The sequence below is a fragment of the Hippoglossus hippoglossus genome, chromosome 7 (genome assembly GCF_009819705.1).
Source record: "Hippoglossus hippoglossus isolate fHipHip1 chromosome 7, fHipHip1.pri, whole genome shotgun sequence".
Classification (NCBI taxonomy): Eukaryota; Metazoa; Chordata; class Actinopteri; order Pleuronectiformes; family Pleuronectidae; genus Hippoglossus; species Hippoglossus hippoglossus.
In genome coordinates this window covers 27,453,849-27,471,851 of record NC_047157.1, presented here as the reverse complement: position 1 = coordinate 27,471,851, position 18,003 = coordinate 27,453,849, and the positions used below count along the sequence as shown (strand labels likewise).

At 42.2% G+C, this 18,003-nt stretch overlaps 3 protein-coding genes and 1 non-coding gene across 6 annotated transcripts; 3 read left to right on the top strand and 1 right to left on the bottom strand.

Annotated features, from left to right (window-relative positions):
* Positions 1 to 1,555: 1,555 nt before the first annotated feature.
* Positions 1,556 to 3,092, bottom strand: LOC117764220 (nuclear factor 7, brain-like). The gene is made up of 2 exons (XM_034589826.1): positions 3,043 to 3,092; positions 1,556 to 2,955 (listed from the first exon to the last, which is right to left on the bottom strand). Exon 2 carries the CDS (start codon positions 2,936 to 2,938, stop codon positions 1,556 to 1,558), a length of 1,383 nt encoding a protein of 460 aa, XP_034445717.1. The 5' UTR covers positions 2,939 to 2,955; positions 3,043 to 3,092.
* Positions 3,093 to 5,490: 2,398 nt separating this feature from the next.
* Positions 5,491 to 10,754, top strand: LOC117764231 (tafazzin-like). Its single transcript, XM_034589840.1, has 11 exons — positions 5,491 to 5,578; positions 6,231 to 6,346; positions 6,704 to 6,832; positions 7,309 to 7,354; positions 7,446 to 7,531; positions 7,622 to 7,702; positions 8,368 to 8,409; positions 8,578 to 8,640; positions 8,790 to 8,842; positions 9,699 to 9,776; positions 10,176 to 10,754. The coding sequence occupies exons 2-11, from the start codon at positions 6,238 to 6,240 to the stop codon at positions 10,275 to 10,277; spliced, it is 789 nt and encodes a 262-aa protein (XP_034445731.1). The 5' UTR covers positions 5,491 to 5,578; positions 6,231 to 6,237; the 3' UTR covers positions 10,278 to 10,754.
* Positions 10,755 to 12,612: 1,858 nt separating this feature from the next.
* On the top strand, positions 12,613 to 17,207 carry LOC117764233 (non-structural maintenance of chromosomes element 3 homolog). Of its 3 annotated transcripts, none has more exons than XM_034589847.1 (11): positions 12,613 to 12,717; positions 12,859 to 12,927; positions 14,298 to 14,417; positions 14,500 to 14,563; positions 14,788 to 14,867; positions 14,967 to 15,061; positions 15,162 to 15,238; positions 15,325 to 15,367; positions 16,065 to 16,127; positions 16,683 to 16,797; positions 16,902 to 17,207. In XM_034589847.1, the coding sequence occupies exons 2-11, from the start codon at positions 12,898 to 12,900 to the stop codon at positions 16,995 to 16,997; spliced, it is 783 nt and encodes a 260-aa protein (XP_034445738.1). In that variant the 5' UTR covers positions 12,613 to 12,717; positions 12,859 to 12,897; the 3' UTR covers positions 16,998 to 17,207. The 3 variants fall into 3 exon arrangements, with proteins under 3 accessions (XP_034445738.1, XP_034445736.1, XP_034445737.1); XM_034589845.1 differs by having other exon boundaries at positions 12,615 to 12,717; positions 15,159 to 15,238; XM_034589846.1 differs by having other exon boundaries at positions 12,682 to 12,719; positions 12,837 to 12,927; positions 15,159 to 15,238.
* Positions 16,406 to 16,503, top strand: LOC117765453. Its single transcript, XR_004614602.1, has one exon. It is a non-coding gene; the product is annotated as a small nucleolar RNA SNORA11 (small nucleolar RNA).
* Positions 17,208 to 18,003: the final 796 nt, after the last annotated feature.

Below are 18,003 nucleotides of genomic sequence, written 5' to 3'. Positions count from 1 at the left end.
GTCTTCTTCTTGGTCTGCTTCTCCATCTCCTTCTCTGTCTTCTTCTCGGTCTGCTTTTCTGTCTGCTTCTCCATCTCCTTGTCCGTCCGCTTCTCGGTCTGGCTCTTTCGCGTCCTCTTCGGGTTCAGAGGATGGTTGCTGGGAGAATAGCTGTTGGAGAACCTGTTCTCTGGTGAAACGCTCCTGACGCGACATCGTGCCATGGTCCGTGAGAGAGTGGCACACTGAGACTTATATGTGGGTCTAATGTACCCCCCCTTGATTTCAATTGGAATCAGGTGTGGGTCTAAATGAGCCCACAGAGCACCACAGCGCCCTCTCTGGGTCTAAATGACCCCTCCCATGACAATCGAGAATGACAATCCATTGGTCTCAATTACCCCAGGAGAATTGGATAATGACAATCCTTGGGTCACCCTAACCCGAACCCTGACCGGCCAGGGCTTGCGTATGATCACACGCACGCACTCACGCACGCACACACACAGACACACACACACACACTCTGGGTCAATTCGACCCAGGAACAACACAAGGGTTAAGGTCATTCAAACCTAGTGAAGGGGATTTCAGTTCAGGGCCAGAGACCAACATGAGGGATTATTAAAAACACTCATTTTGCCCCCTGGAGGCTCAAACCAGCCCTGACACAAATTAATACATTGAACAGTTGTACAAAGATATTTAGTCGAACCCATTGTCTTATTAGGGCCCGAGCACCTCCGGTGGGAGGCCCTACTGTATTTCGAAGGATTTTCAGGGCCTAGACGCTCAAATTCATACCAAAGCATGTGCTCGGGCCCGTTATTATTATTATTATTATTATTATTATTATTATTATTATTATTATTATTATAATAATCTTTTTTTATTATTTCTTTTCAGGCAAATGAATTGTCTTTTTGAGGGCTTCAACATGCTCCAATCGTTACCAAAGTTTGCAGAAAATTAGAAAGTGGTGAAAATGTACGTATTCTGGAGTAATTTTAATGTTATATTTACATTTCATCTTAAAAAAGGTCAAAACTCTGTTTCTGTTTTATAGATTTTATTATTTTTATCACAATATTAACATCACATCACTAGGCTGCTGTTGAATAAACACGTTTACAGACAGAATCATTTTGGCTTCATCACATCAAACAGACAAATGTTCATATATGTTGGATTATTTCATATGTGAACAGACGTTATGTGATTAAACATGAATCATGTCTCATGTGTGAGTTTTAATAAAGTTTGTTGAACGTGAACAATGATCAGCTGTTATTGATAAATGTGTTTTTATGTGGATCTTCATCAGTTTGCTCGACTTCATGGATCCACACAAAATCTAAATGATAGAAAACATTTTCCATGAAAGTAAAAAACAAACCAAAGATAAAGATCAGAAAATAATGAAATCTTTTTACACACGTGGAAAAGTCAACAGGAGAAATAAAAACGAGTGAGAAGTAAAAGGAGAAATAAACAAAGCTTTAGAATAACGAGTTTAACTTTTAAATTCAGCAGATTTCTCTTGAAGAAATAAACATGATGAATAAAATCTTTCTCTCTAACTGCTCTGATCCAGCGTCACAGAGACATTCACAGGTAACAGCTTCAAGGGATCTATAGTGAAAAAGAATGGGAACATCTTCTCAGTGAAAGTGTGTGTGAAGGTGTGAATGTGTTTGTTAGTATCAGGATCAGAGAACGACAGTTCTCCTCTGTTCCAGTCCAGTTTCACTCTGATCCTCTGGATCTTCTGCACAGAGAGATCAGATGATCCTGATGGTGACCGTGCTGAGTATTCACCTGCATAGAACAATATTATCCATGATCTAGACAGTTTGTATCTCTTCCTCGGGACAGACTCTGCTCTTACACCCAGTGCCCAGTCTCTACTGTCTCTAACCAGGACGTCCCAGCTGTGAGTCCCTGAGTTAAAACCCTCAGATCCCAGGACTGAGGGGTAATGATCAAACCTCTCTGGATTGTCAGGAAGCTTCTGTTTCTCTCCTGCTCTCCAACTGGTCAGAGCTTCAGACAGGACGAGTTCTGGATGAGCAGAGTTTGGGTCCAGAACCACAGGACTGTAGGAGACCATGTCCTTCATCTTGTTCCAGATGTTGAAGCTCAGGTTGCCCAGATGTTTGGCCTCGTCTATCAGAGCTCCTGAGGCCAGCTGTGAATCATCCAGCAGGGGGCGCTGCTGGACTCGTTCCACTGCAGCCTTGTAGTTGAGCAGGAACGAGACGTCTTCAGCTCTCAGCTCGTCCTCTGTGGTTCTGATTGTGTCTGAAAGAGCCGTGATGTCTCTGCTCAGAGCCTCGATCTTCTCCTTCATCATCCGACTCTTCTGCTCCTCTTCCTCCCTCAGTGCAGCCATCCTGGCCTCCTCTTCCTCCTCCAGAAACTGATGAAGCTTTTTAAACTGCTCCTTGATCTGCGTCTCTGTGAGTCCGGCCTGGACCTTAATGTGTTCTGCTGTTTCTTCAAACTCTACTTTAACATGTTCAAAACACTGTAACTTCTCCTTCAAGGGCTCCAGAGTTTCCTGAAGCTGCTTCTTGTGTTGTGGTGCAGCTTCATCGATGGGTCTGAATCTGTGGTCGCTGTGTTTCTCTGAATCTCTGCAGACGAGACACACTGGCTGCTGATGGTCCAGACAGAAGAGTCTGAGTTTCTCTGAGTGCAGACTGCAGAGAGCATGTGAAGAGCTCTGATCTCTCTCCTGTAAGAAGGTCTCACACAGGTTCTTTAACGCCAGGTTACAAGGTGGTTCAGGCATTGAATGTCTTCTCTTACAAACTGGACACTCTTTTACTTCTTTGTCTTTCCACCAGCTCTTCACACAGTCTCTACAGAAGCTGTGGCTACATGACAGAATGACAGGATCTCTGAAGACCTCTTGGCAGACGGGACAGCAGAGATCATCTTCTAATCTGGAAGCCATTGAGTCTCCAGGTGAAGCTGAAAACAGACAGTCAGTCAGTCACAGCTCCACGAACTTCACTGAGGTTTACTTCCTCTCTGAGTCGAGGTGTTTGTTAAACTCACGGTCAGTGTGTGGAGCGTCGGCAGGTTGTAGTTTGACTCTTCTCTCCTGTAGCTGGACTCACTCAGGACGTTTGGTCTGGTTTGGTTTAGTTTGGTCTGGAAGGTGAATGTGATCGTCTGGTTTTCAGCCTGCGTCTCTTCAGGGAGGAGCAGATGCTTCCTGGTTTCTCTGGTGTGTCAGGACACGATTGTAAAAAGTAATTCAAGCCTTGGATTTGATAACTGGTCAAAAGTCATTTGGCAGCAACAAGCTCACACAAACAAGAGACTTGGTGTAAAATAGCTGCTTGAATATGATCGTGATCTGCTGAGTGTTTAATGTTCAGAGGAAGTTCTGCAAGAGTGAAAGTGTTAACAGGAAGTGCAGGGGGGGGGGGGGGGGGGGGGGGTCTGTGACGTAACTGCAGAGCTGAAGTCACATTAAAGAGACAGAAGCAAAGTGCAAACAAATGGAAACAATGTCAGAAATTAAAAGAGGGTTTTATTTATGATTATTATTATAACCATAATTACCATTATACCATTAGTCGGGCTTTCATCAGATCAACTTCATATTGAGATGAGTTTCATCTCAACAAGATGGAAATATAAACTACCTCGAATTTTGCGTTTTCGTCACACGGTGTGACCGTGACGTGGCATTAAAGTTTGATGAGTCAAATCAAGATGATTGAGCTGCAGCTGCAATACTGGTCACTAGAGGGCAGTGTGAGAGCATGGTTTGCCCAGGACCTTCTTCCCCAGGGCTGAAGAGCTCAATGATTTACACATTGTTGATATGTTGGAAACTCTATTAAACTTACTGATGTCTGTCAATTAATGTTGAGAGACAACTTTAGCTCATGATTAAGAGTAAAAAGAGAATTTTTAAAGTGTACGTCACACGGTGGGCGTGGCGTGAAATGTTGATGATTTGCCAAAAAAGAGTGATTTCTTATAACTCCTCTGTGCATTGTTCCATCAGCCTCAAACCTCATTCACACATTCACAGTCCCGCCCTGACCAGATCCATGTGTCCATATTGACTCACTGTCAAAGCCCCCCCTGCTGGCGACAGGAAGTGACATGTTTTATATTTGATGCACTGCTCCTGGCTGCTTTACAATATACAGATCAAATGAGCTCAGTCAAGTCACAGAACCGTGTCCAGAATTGTGACATTTCCTCAAAGCGTGTAAACATTGAGGTGTGGCGAAGGATCATCCTTCGCCAAGGGAGACGATGTTGTCATAACTCCAGTGTGCATCGTCCTATCACTACCAACCTTCTGTCACATGATTATAGTCCAAGCCTGAACAGCTCTATGTGTCAATATTTCCTCAGTGTCATAGCGCCACCTACTGATTCACCATGAAACAGGAAGTACATTGTAAATCCACTCTGCATTATCCAACCGGCCCCGAACTGCTGACCTATGATCACAATCCTGACCTGAACAGCTCCATATATTAATATTAGTGCAGGGTCATAGCGCCACCTACTGATCAGTGTGAAAATTGATTTGTTGTAACATTGTCTAATTGACACAAAATTGCTCACGCTACATCAGAGCCCCTACTTGAACAGATCTATTAGTCCGTATGTAATAATATTGATGGCGCCACCTACTGGCAACAGGAAGTAAGCTTTGTTTTACAACTATCATTCAATTTACATAAAATGACCGTAATGAGCAATTAGCAGGCAAGGACCGACATCGCGTGACGGACGCAGGAAGTGAAGCGTTTGTCCTCGCCGCAGTGCGCAAAACGCATGCAACGCAGAGACGTGCGCTTGGTCATTGATCGCTCTCTCCACCGACCGCAACAGGCTTCAAAATGCATGAGCTCGGGCCCGTCAGTGCTACAACGGAGCCCTAGTTACTTTTGAATTTACACATAGACATATTATTATTATTATCATTTCTTTCAAAATATTAAATTGGGATATATTTATTTATTTACATTTTTACCAATTTTATGCTTTGTAAGAGTTGTGTATTTACCACAATGTTGTATAACCTTACAAATAATACCATCTATTTATATTATCATCCTTATTATTATTACTACTAATAATAAGAAAAACACGATTTTTTTTATCTCTCGTTCACAGAAAATTATAAGAATATTTCGTTTACATCAAATCCTGCATAATTCGTGCATAATTCAGATTTTATTTTAATAGTTTAATTTAGCACACTATCTGTATTTAACCATAAATTCATAATGTATTCCAGGTAAATTCTTCATAGAGAGAAAAGTCAAACAAAGGTTCAGCAGGGGACCGTCTTTATATTTAGTTTTTATATACAGTTTGTATAATATAGTTTTTATATATAGTTTTTATATATAGTTTTTATATACAGTCTATGGTGAAAACAACAGAAGATCAACTTCCGCTTCTGGGTCACGTCATTTCCTGTCAGCAGCCAGCTCAGAGCGAGAGGCTGCTCCAGAAGACTACCTTACCCACAGTTCAGTGCGGGGCGTCCACTTCCGGTTTGTGTGTCCGTCAGAGTGAGAGCAGGAGAGGGTGAAGTCGAGATAAACGTGTGTTTCTGATGTTTCCTTTATTCCCTGAAGTGTTAACGTGTTTAATGTGTAGCTTCAGACACACACGGTGTGGAGTGTGTTACAGTGTGTGTTACAGTGTGTTACAGTGTGTTACGGTGTGTTACGGTGTGTTACAGTGTGTTACAGTGTGTTACGATGTGTTAAGGTGTGTGTTACAGTGTGTTACGGTGTGTTACGGTGTGTTAGACAGTGTCTGCGAGCGGAGCTAACTGTGGCTAACAGGCTAACTCCTGCTAGCTGCTGGACGTTAGCCTGGATGTTGACTCTCTGGTGAAAACATCCCAAGTTCTGAATGAATCTGTTTATTAATGAGGAGGCTGAGTGATGAGCAGACATGAAGCTGAACCTCCTGCTGCTGAGTCAGACTTCCTGTTCTTCACATGTGGGAGAGATTGATCTTCTTCTGAAGTCAGGATGACTTTATGATCCTGAGCATCTGATAATAAACTCATGATCTCGGAGTGTCACACTAAACTAAACCATCCAGTCTGTCAGAGTAGCCATTGTGTGGCCATTTTGTATCTTCAAGTATCTCACATTTTCTAATACAAAATATAAATCAGTAACTAAATCTTCAGATTGTGTGTGTGTGTGTCTGTGTGTGTGTGTGTGTGTGTGTGTGGATGCAGAGTCTGGAGAGATGCCCCTGGAGGTCAGATGGCCGTTCCCACAGTGCCCTGCTCTGGCCTGGAGGATCTCCGGCTCCCTGATCATGGGCATGGTCGGCTCCTATTCCTACTTCTGGACCAGTGAGTGGGAATGTGTCATTTATATACGTGCAGATTACAGCCAGACCAACAGGGATTCCTGGGGCAGATGCATATATATAAACCCATATACATTATTAATAATAGTTTGAAATTACTAAGATGTTGTTATCTAACCCTTATGACATAGAAATGTAATTGAGGTTTGATATTTTTACACTTTAACCATAAATTGTGGAATAAATTACTATATACAGAAAGGAAAGTGTGTAAAGTGTAAAAATAAATGCTCTTTTATTCTGCATTATTAATTCTGTCAAATAAAACTGTTGATTTTGTGCAAACATTGGTTGCTGCTTCTTGTTTGTTCCCTCTCCCTCTCAATCTCTGCGTCTTCAGAGTACATGAACCGTCTGAAGGTCCAAAACCACGAGGTTCTGTTGAACCTGATCGACCAGCGCCCCGCCGACACACCCCTCATCACTCTGTCCAATCACCAGTCCTGTATGGACGACCCACACATCTGGGGTAAAGACAATATGGCACCACACACATCATAAAACATCTCGTGGTCAGAGTTTAATCTTGTGGAATGAAAATGTGCATTTATTGGATTCCTCTGTGTCCACGTACAAAAGGAGAATTAGAAATCTGCTGTTTGAACATTTGATTTGCAATGAAAATGAGCTGTTTTCCATTCTGATATTCATTCTACATATTATTCCCTCTCTATATTTTTTCTCTTATACTAATATATGTCAAATTTAATCTTTTATACTTCTTTATAACCTATACTGAAGATTTTGTATGTTTTAATTACTTGTTTAGTCATATTTGGGTGTGGTTTTCATATAAGACATGTTTCTATCACACCCCACACATACGTTTAACATTTCCTTTATGTATTTTGTATTTATGTTGTGTGAAATAAACCAAATTCAAAACCTGAACTGAACACAGTCCATTCAGAAACAGTCGCTGTAAGAAACCTGTGTTTGCGACAGGCGTGCTGCAGCTCCGACAGCTGTGGAGCTTCAACAAGATGCGCTGGTGAGTTTCTTCATCTCACATCCTCTCAGTTGTAGAAAACTGATCAATCTTTTGGATGATGATTGTTGAACCACCTGTGGCTGATGGACAGGACCCCCGCAGCTTCCGAAATCTGCTTCACCATGGAGCTGTACTCCAGATTCTTCAGCCGTGGAAAGTGTGTTCCCGTCTGCAGAGGTGAGGGTCACACAGCTGTTTGCATCACCCCCCCCACCGCAACTCAACAACTGTGTGAATGAGCCACTTGCGTTTACATGTTTTCTCCAGGTGACGGCGTTTACCAGAAAGGTATGGATTTTATTCTGGAGAAACTGAACAGAGGAGAGTGGGTGCACATCTTTCCAGAGGGTACGTGAACCTTCCTGTGACTTTATCGTCCTGTTCTCTTTCGTCCCGTTCACACCTGGTTTGAACATCTGTCTCAGGCGATCTGATCAGTTCGGAGTTGTGTGTGTGTGTGTGTGTGTGTGTGTGTGTGTGTGTGTGTGTGTGTGTGTGTGTGTGTGTGTGTGCGCGTGTGTGTGTGTGTGTGTGTGTGTGTGTGTTTGAGCATGAAATATGATTTGACTCATGTAAAAAAGAAAATCATTATATGTGGGTCAGCATTAATATTGTGGCCACAAATACATTTTACACAATAAATAATACAGAAAAGATGAGCATTTATATTGAACATTAAAAAATAGTTTATTTTCTAAATTAAGTTCTATATATTTGGTTGTATTTGTGTTAAATAAATATTGTTTATATAAAGTTTATGGTAAACTGTAAAATATCAAACCTCAGCTACATTTCTCTGTCATAAGGGTTTGATAACATCTTAGGAATCACAGTGCAATTTATTTTTCATATATCGTTTACGTCAGTTCATATATTGTATCAGATTTCTTTATGGCCTGATATTGGTTTATGCTTCGGCATCAAACTAATCGGAGCAGGAACTTTTTCTGTTTTTGATTTAGTTTTTATCGTAAAGGGAATCAAGCACTTTCTGTCTCGTTCCTTTTTCACAGGCAAAGTCAACATGACTGAAGAGTTCATTCGATTGAAATGGGGTGAGCACGGTTCATGTTCCTGTCGTGTTCCTGTCCTCCGGTCACAATACTCTGGACAGATGAATGTACACGATTACTTTATAATCGATACTGACAGTTTTTATCTTGAGCCGTGTTGCCTGTTGTGTGTCTGTGGTTCTGTCTCAAACTTCCTGGTGTGTGTTCCAGGTGTGGGTCGGCTCATCGCAGATTGCTCCCTCAATCCGATTATCCTGCCGCTGTGGCATGTGGGTGAGTTCACATCACAGTACCCCGAAGTGAAGATATAGATTATCTACAGTACATAGATGATAGATCACTACTCTGATACCGAGAGCAAGTTGATGAGTTCATATAGAGATCATGTATTTGTTCTTCTTTGTGTTCTACTTCTGTCTTAGGTCTGAGTGATGTTCTGCCCAATATGGCGCCCTACATTCCTCGGACAGGCAAGGTGGGAACGACAAATGTTCATTTACATTTTTTTCCCCCTGATAAGTGTCTGTCTGTCAAAATGGACATAATTTATATTGACATGTGCAAACAGCAGCGTGCTGTGAGCAGCTCTCTCTCTCTCTCTCTCTCTCTCTGTCTCTCTCTGTCTCTGTCTCTGTCTCTCTCTCTCTCTCTCTGTCTCTCTCTGTCTCTCTCTCTGTCTCTCTCTGTCTCTCTCTCTGTCTCTCTCCCTCTCTCTGTCTCTCTCTCTGTCTCTCTCCCTCTCTCTGTCTCTCTCTCTGTCTCTCTCCCTCTCTCTCTCTCTCTCTCTCTCTCTCTCTCTGTCTCTCTCTGTCTCTGTCTCTCTCTCTCTCTCTCTCTCTCTCTCTGTCTCTCTCTGTCTCTGTCTCTGTCTCCCCCTCCCTCTCTCTGTCTCTCTCTGTCTCTCTCTCTCTCTCTGTCTCTCTCTCTCTCTCTCTCTCTCTCTCTCTGTCTCTGTCTCCCCCTCCCTCTCTCTGTCTCTCTCTCTCTCTCTCTCTCTCTCTCTCTCTCTCTCTCTCTCTGTCTCTCTCTGTCTCTGTCTCTGTCTCTCTCTGTCTCTGTCTCTGTCTCTCCCTCTCTCTCTCTCTCTGTCTCTGTCTCTCTCTCTCTCTGTCTCTCTCTGTCTCTGTCTCTCTCTCTCTGTCTCTCTCTCTCTCTCTCTCTCTCTCTCTGTCGCTCTCTCCCTCTCTCTCTCTGTCTCTCTCTCTCTCTGTCTCTCTCTGTCTCTCTCTCTCCCTCTCTCTGTCTCTCTGTCTCTGTCTCTGTCTCTGTCTCTCTCTCGACTTTGTGTCGCCTGTGAGTGACGGCAGTTGTATACGGTGGTTTCCTTTCAGAAAATCACAGTCCTGGTGGGGAAACCGTTCAGCGTGAAAGACCTTGTTGAATCACTCCGAGCCGAAAACAAGAGCCAGGTGAGGACAGACTGGATTCCACATGTACATGATTTACAGTCTGTGTTTTAAGTAAAGACATAAAAACTATTCTTCATCACGTTACCTTGGAATTTGATGTCTTCATATATCAGATTTCTTGGAACATGAATCTGTCGCACAACACCACACATGTGAAGTTGGGAACTTTGAACTTGTGTAAACCAACCAATTTATCAATGAAATCACTTGTAGATTAATCAGCAGTGAAAATGATTATTAGCTGCAGCTGTCTTGCACCGGCGCCACCCACTGGCCAGAGGCTTTCTGTTTCCTGGTTGTTCTTGTGAACGTCTCAGGAACATGCTGAGGGAAAAGTGCCACATCAGCAGGATATTAATGTATTTTCAACACATTCTTTCTCTTAACGTTTCCTTTCAGATGGAAATGAGAAAGACTTTGACTGATTTCATCCAGGGGGAGTTTCGGAGCCTCAAGGCCCAGGCTGAGGCCCTTCATGGGCAGATACACACTAGATCCTGAGTCACAGCCAATCTGACTGATGAGCCTTTACCCTAAAACTGAGGGTAACTTCAAACATGGGACTGTTTTTACCACATTTCATGGTATCTGCTCACATCCTCTACTCCGCTGCAACACCCAAAACTACACAGAATCCACAGAATCCTGACAAACCGAAGGTGGTTTTGATTTTTCAGCTGCATTGGGATCGTGATCATTGAAAATCAGGCTCTTCTGTGAATTTGGGTGCAACAGAAACTCCTCTGTAACTTTTCAAACAGGCTTCAAGGTTTGATTTCATCGATCCGATTCAGGTGCTAAAACAGGATCAGCTCCAGGACAAACTGTGGAGAACAGATGACTGAGGTCCTTGAATTCCTCAAAGTCACTGCTGCTCCTGTGTGCTGTCCGTCACTGAGGAGAGGAACATCTCCAACGTTTGTAGAATTTCGAGAATAGATTGAAGCTTAAGTGCTTCTAAATTAACTTCAGCTGTGTGTCAGCTGTTGTTTTTTCTGCTACCATCAACCAGCTCAGTGTCCAGAGAAGGACAAGAATGTTGGACGATTCCACGTGTCATGATTTACGCCCAATGCCAACGTCTATTATCACTGCAGGAAGCAGTGTGTCCTTTATGTAACGAGGGGAGGAGTTCAGTTGTGGTGTTCTGGGCGTGTTACACATCACACTTTTATGCATGAGGCCAGAACTTCAACCTTCAATTCACGATTCTTAAGATTTCAGTCTCGTTTTATTTTTATTTTTAAACCAAAGTCTCTGTCACTGATGATAAAAGTCACCGAGCAGATGAAGGAGCGTTCTTGTATCAGTTTACACAACAGTTGAATAAACTCTCAATATTTTAGTGAAAAGGAAGAAGGAAGTCTTTGTGCATCTTGTTGTGATTTGTTTTCTTGCTCCACACATCGGGTCACTTTCTGCTCCCTGGCGTATTTAAAACCATCAACTGATCGATGTCTTGTGCTGCTGAAAATATCAGTCACTGCTTTACCCCAGTGACAAATACAGTCCAGTACAGTCCAGTACATATCCTGTGGCTGCTTCACAATACAAGTTCGACCCTTTTGACCTGAAGCAGCAGTGATTAGAAATGCAGAGTTTACATGAAAACATAAATACGTTGAATTCCTCCTGCATATGAAGAGGATTTAAAACCATGGCAGGAATTAGAGTCTCTGCCACCACAATATAAACTACGATGCAAAACAGTAACCACAGAATGAAAAATCAAACACACCGTAGAAGAATTAAATCAAATTTGGTATTGGATTTAAAAATACATAATTCAGTAATTCTGGCTTTGCAGGAAGGTTCAGTTCTTTTCTAGCGTTCGGCTTGAATTCACTTGTTTCCCCACTTTCAGGAGAACGTTAGACAAAGCTGCTGTTTGTTGAAATACTAAATATTTATTGTGCTCCTCTGTTCTATGGATCTATAATTTATAATCTGAAGGTCAGCCGTCTGTCAGAGAGACACATGCAGAGTCAATGTTCGGATATGATGATGCCAATTGTTCCATTTTCAGTTTTTCTGTTTTAACTTTAAATCAGTTCAGGAACATCAATGTGTTCCCTGCTCTCTGTAAACCTCCTTATGATTTCTTAGTGGTGCAGATTATTTCTTTTCCCAACACATTAAACTGTGAGGTTTTCTGTTGACCTTTTCAACATGTCACACACGTATATAACGTGTTCATCACAGAGGTCAGTGGCTTTTATGAAGAAGGAAAGGCTGAGTGATCTCTGTGTTTTCTAATGAATATATTGCCTTACTGTGATTGCCACTCTTTCCTATTGTATGTGAATGTCAATAAAGTGTTAGACTTTTCTAAATTTGACCGTTGGCCTGTGTTGCTCTGTTTGTTTTCTCTTCTGAGACTCAACCATCAACTTTCAGCTCATTGAAATATGACAAAACAGCGGATGATGAAAACGTGTTGAACATTAGATTGTGATCAGTGTTTTTATTGTTGTGATATTTGATGGGAACATTTTCTAAAGCTCCTGTATCAACAGGATTTTAAACATTGCACTGCTGCCACATGATTGGCTGCCGGGATAGTCACATGACAAACGGGTGTTCCTAATAAAAAGCTCAGAGTATTTTAACTTGGTTTAGTTTAACAGTTTAATTTAGATGTTTGTTTCACTGTGAGTCTTCTGTCGGTGCAGGTATGATTATAAATGGGTTCATAATTTGTATTTTTAATTATTTATTAGTCACGACAGAAATTACAACAATACCAATGTGCGAACGATTTAAAAAAAAGGGGGGGGGGAACCACAGTAAAGAATTGGACAAAAAGATAATTAAAAGTTAAAGTAATTTTTTTTTTTATTAGAAATGTTAAACGAATGAAAACAAGCCGGCGCAGGGTATCTACGTCATCAAGCAGCGCCTGCAGCTCCGGCAGCGGGAGTTTGTCCAGAAACAAAAGGAGGTGAGTTTGTGTTCCAGCGACACGAGACACGTGCTGTCGCGTGTGTTGTTGTGGTTCATTGGAGGTGATGTAACACAGTCGGTGTGTATTTAACTCGTTAACGTCTCTTCCGCCTCTTGCGTCTCTTCGGTTTGAAATCAGGTGGAACTCGGACCCGTGTGTTTCAGACGCTGTGACGCCATGACGCAGAGGAAGAGGCTGTCGGGCTCCGTGAGTTCACTTCGTTACGTCCCTGTTGTCTTCTTCACTACACAACTACACAACTACACAGCACAACAACACAACAGGTCCAGTCACTGCTCGACCTCATGTCTGAACGCGACTTGATTGTGTCCCTACAGCTCAGGTGTTAGGGACGTCACTTCCGTTTGTAATCAACGAACCTGACGCTAAAGGCAGATCTGACTGGCTGCTGGCTCGTATGAAAGTACTATCCAAGTACTATCTAAGTACTATGAAGGTACTATCTAAGTACTATGAAGGTACTATCTAAGTACTATGAAAGTACTATCCAAGTACTATCTAAGTACTATGAAGGTACTATCTAAGTACTATGAAGGTACTATCTAAGTACTATGAAGGTACTATCAAAGTACTATCTAAGTACTATGAAGGTACTATGAAAGTACTATGAAGGTACTATCAAAGTACTATGAAGGTACTATCTAAGTACTATGAAAGTACTATCTAAGTACTATGAAAGTACTATGAAGGTACTATCTAAGTACTATGAAAGTACTATGAAGGTACTATCTAAGTACTATGAAAGTACTATCTAAGTACTATGAAGGTACTATCTAAGTACTATGAAAGTACTCTGACAACCATGTGTCCGCTCAGCAGACCAGACATCATTACCTCTGTCTTTTTAAACCAGTTGAGAACATGGGACAAGATGGAGACTATCCCTTCTATGTTCCTCTGCACTAATTAACACCTTTTATCTGGAAACTAATCCAAACCGTTGAGTTTCCCACGATCACGAATGAACCTTTACTTCACACCGACCTCATCAGACTTTAACGGTTCTTCTCTCTACGGCCGCACAGAGGACCTGATTCAATTCAAATCTGCTATTTGTCTCCGGAGGACAAATCTCAGACACATAGGGCAAGACCACATTAACAACAAGAGAGTAAACAACGATGACATCAGTGCAGTGTCCACAGAAAGATGAAATCTGGTACAGGACACTATTCTAAAGTGAGAGTAGTGAATGTGACGGGATGTGAAAACTAATGTACGAACGTAAATAAATACTGAATGATTAAAGTGATCAAGTGCATTGAGGTGAGTAATACAGACATAGATTATGTAGATTAATAAGTGTGTATATATACAGATCATGAACAGTTAAGGTGAATACTGATAATGAAGAAAGATGTCACTTTCATACAGTTATCAACATGTCCACGTGTCTGTCATGATTCTGAAGCTGAACTCGAACAAGTTGGATTTATTTAAAAAAAAGAAAGTTCAGTTATCTCAGTGGGGAAAGTTCGGCCTTCTTTGATATTTTTGGGGGTCTTGAGGTTGTAGCAGAAAATCTGTCTGGTGTCAGCCTCCGTTTCTACACGTAGAGACAACACGGCTCCTTCGGGACTCAGGAAGACGATGAGGACCCGGCCTTCACTCAGCCGAGTACGTCCCAGGTCCAGAGAGGACTGGAGAAGTTCACACCTGCACAGGTCGACCAAAAGGTACGCTGCATAGAAATCTACACACTTATTTAAAATTGATTTAAATATATTTATATTCACACGTTGTCTGTGCGTCTCGTAGACAGCAGAGGTGGTGCAGTACTTCCTGGTGAAGGACCAAAAGAAGATTCCCATCCGCCGAGCAGGTGAAGTTACACAACAGCTGTTTCTGTCCTTTCAGACTAAAACACAACCCCGGAGTTTTCAAAGTAAAACTGGACCTGCAGCTTTTACAAAGTTCTCTGATTCAGTGGTGTGGACGGCAGACATGCATGTGACAGTGATGTGTTTTCAAATGAGTGGATATAGCCTAAGAGACACACACACACAAATAAATATACAATAATAGTGTAATTTCTCTTTTTTCCAGACTTGGTGAAACACGTGGTGAAAGATTATAGAAACATTTACCCAGAGATCCTGAAGAAGGCGACACGCACATTTGACCAGGTTCGTTCTGTCAAACAGGATCAATGACAACACGGCAACATTTTAAACACCGAAATATCACATTACAACAAAGTTTCTCTTCTCTTCTCACTGAACTAGGTATTTGGTCTTAAACTGGTTGAAATCGACACCAAAACTCACGTGTACATCCTCATTAATAAGCTGGAAACGGCTGAAGAAGCCTCACGGATCAAGTGAGTACTGTGGATCTTTACACTTTATCATGTTTGTAACACTGCCTCATAACTATTTTATGATTCATCACCATTTGCTCCACGTGTTTGTGAACAGCAGCCCCACCAATCCAAAGATGGGTCTGCTGTTCGTCATCCTCAGTGTTATCTTCATGAAAGGAGGCGTCGTTAGAGAAAGTGAGTTAAGAATCGGCCACATATTTAGTTTATTCACAATGTTTCATTTGTCCCTGAAAGACATGGTTGTGTTTTCTGTTGTGTAGTCCTCATCTGGAACACTCTGAAGAAACTCCGAGTGGACGCTGGGTGAGGCACGATTTGTATTGTTCTACATCTGTACCTGTGTAGTTTGACTTTTAATCTAATCTATTGTAAAAATGATTTTGACAGGGAACAACATTATAATTTGGCTTTAACTTCAGCCTCACTTCAAAATGTATCTTTGGGAAAAATGTTTTTGATCACGCCGACAAAACTTCACAACAAATAGGATAAAATAACTTCACTATAAATTACTGTTGACAAACACGTCTTGAGTTGATGTGACCAACAAACGGCAGCTGCTGCATCTGTAGAGACCTTTAGAATCGATTGTCTTTTAAAACAGCTCAGCCACCAAACCAGAGAACACCTGAAGCTTGTTGCCGCTGTTAAGAGGACACACGTTGTTTAGCCCAGAAACGGCTGCACTATGGTGCAACGTGCCCCAGGTGGCTTTGCTCAGGTGGTGTCTCCCCATCAGAGAAATCTACTTTAGAACAAGTTAAAAAAAATTGTCTTGACATGACGTTAATATGGTTCAAGTTAAGTTCAACATTTCATCCAAGTCTGTTTAAAAATACATTTAAAACCAAGATAATTCTCACATTTCAACTCAAGTCATGTGAAAAGTCAGAATATAAAAAGCAAACACAAAGATTTAAAGGTAACTTGTTGAAACTCTGGTGTCTTTTTGTTTCTATTAATTTTCTTCCTTCTTTTTATGACGATGTGAAACGTTCAGAGTGAAACATGAAGAGTTTGGTGACGTGAAGAAGTTGGTCACAGACGAGTTTGTGCGTCAGAGGTAAGAAGTAACGTCTCCTCAGGTCGGTGAACGTGACCTTCACCTCTCCACTTGTACCAGGTTACACATGAACGTGTTCTCTTTCTTGTGGATTCCTGAAGTCAGAGCTCTGAAATACAAGAAGCTGTAATCCTGTTAGCTGATTGTTCCCTCCCCCCCACTCCCACCCCCACAGCTGTAGGTGTGTGCGAGTAGTTATCACCTTGATGTTAGTACAGTCCTGTAATCCAGCGGTTCTGCTGTCAGAGGTCGCAGGTTCGAATCTCGCTGTTTCACTACTGGTGTGATCAGAGCCAGTGTCTCTCAGACCATAGACTCTGGTTTATAACACACCACAGAGCAGCAGGAGACAAGGGAACTCCAGACCTCTACAGCAGAGAGGCTGGACCACCACTCACTCCACACATTACACAGCACCGGGTTCTTTGGGTCAGCTTTGTTTTGAACATCTAAAAGGAGAATGTCTTTTACAACATAAAAGGAATCGAGGAGCAAGCTTCTGCAAAGCTTCATATATATATTCAGATAGTTTTGTGTGTGTGTGTGTGTGTGTAGGTACCTGGAGTATGTGCGGATCCCTCACACAGAACCAGCGGAGCATGAATTTCGCTGGGGTCAACGCGCTGACCTGGAAGTATCAAAAGCCAAAATCCTGGAGTTCATGGGTGAAGTAAGTGACTGTTTACCTGTGGAGGAGCAGACTGAACATTCCTGCAGATTCTTTTCTCAATTCAACTGAAGATGTGTCTAACGACGACCTGTGTTTGACCTCAGCTTCACGAACAGGAGCCTCAGAGCTGGAGTCAGCAGTACAGAGAAGCCCACTCCACCCCCGACTCCACGCAGGCCAGCACCAGCAGCCAGAGATAAACGACCCACGATTCCTTTTCCCTTGCTCTTATTTATCCAGTGTGATGCATCACTTCCAGTTATATGTTCTGTGTTCACACTTCACCTTCGAGCCTCCAATTCCTTTTTAATGACATCACACAAACGCTTCAGGTTTCCATTCTCATTTTATTGCCTGGACGTCACCGTCACAGTTCAAGTTCAGAAAATAAAATGTTTTATAAGATTCAACATCAGTGATTTGCATTGATTGACATGGTCTTTCACTCATTTCTCACACACACACTCACTCACAGCCATTGGACAAGGACACCGTCCTGTTGAAGCAACACTTCATCACAGAGCTCGGGACACGGCTACAGCAGCACGTTTACACAGGAACAGCAGCACGACCGTGACCTTGGACACAGATTTGATCCGACCACACTAAAAGCACGGATTCACTGCTGTGAACCTGGACTTCCTACAACTGAACGTGTTTTTAAAAAGGATGACTTGAGGTTAAATACCAGTTTTCTGACACTCGTCACATTGTGTGGGAAGAAGTACATGCATTTATTTACACCGTCATGTGCTGGCATCCAGGTTATTTTTAAAGGAGGATCTTCTGAAGAGAAGACTATTTTCTATTGATCCTCAGGTCACACAAACAAGCTGTAAAAGTTCCAGCTACGAGAAGAACAAACCTGGGACCGGGTTCGACATTAGCACGTTGTCCGACTCTTTGGCCTGAACTGTTTTAGTGTTATGAAGCTGACGCACTTTAACGTGAGATCAGGGGTTCCCACACTGTCCGGCCTCTGACCCATGAACTAACGGTTGTAGAGACTTGTGACCGGCTTTGCCATAAAGCTGAAGACCTTTTTGAACTGAAGTTATTTATCTCTCCTGACCCCTAGTTTGGGAAACAATGATGAAGATCACTTTGTTATCCATGTTTCCAAATCGTACCAGATCCTTAATGAGGGATAGAAGTTTAACTCTGGGTTATAACATTGTTATTTTACCACCAACAGCCTAGTGGACC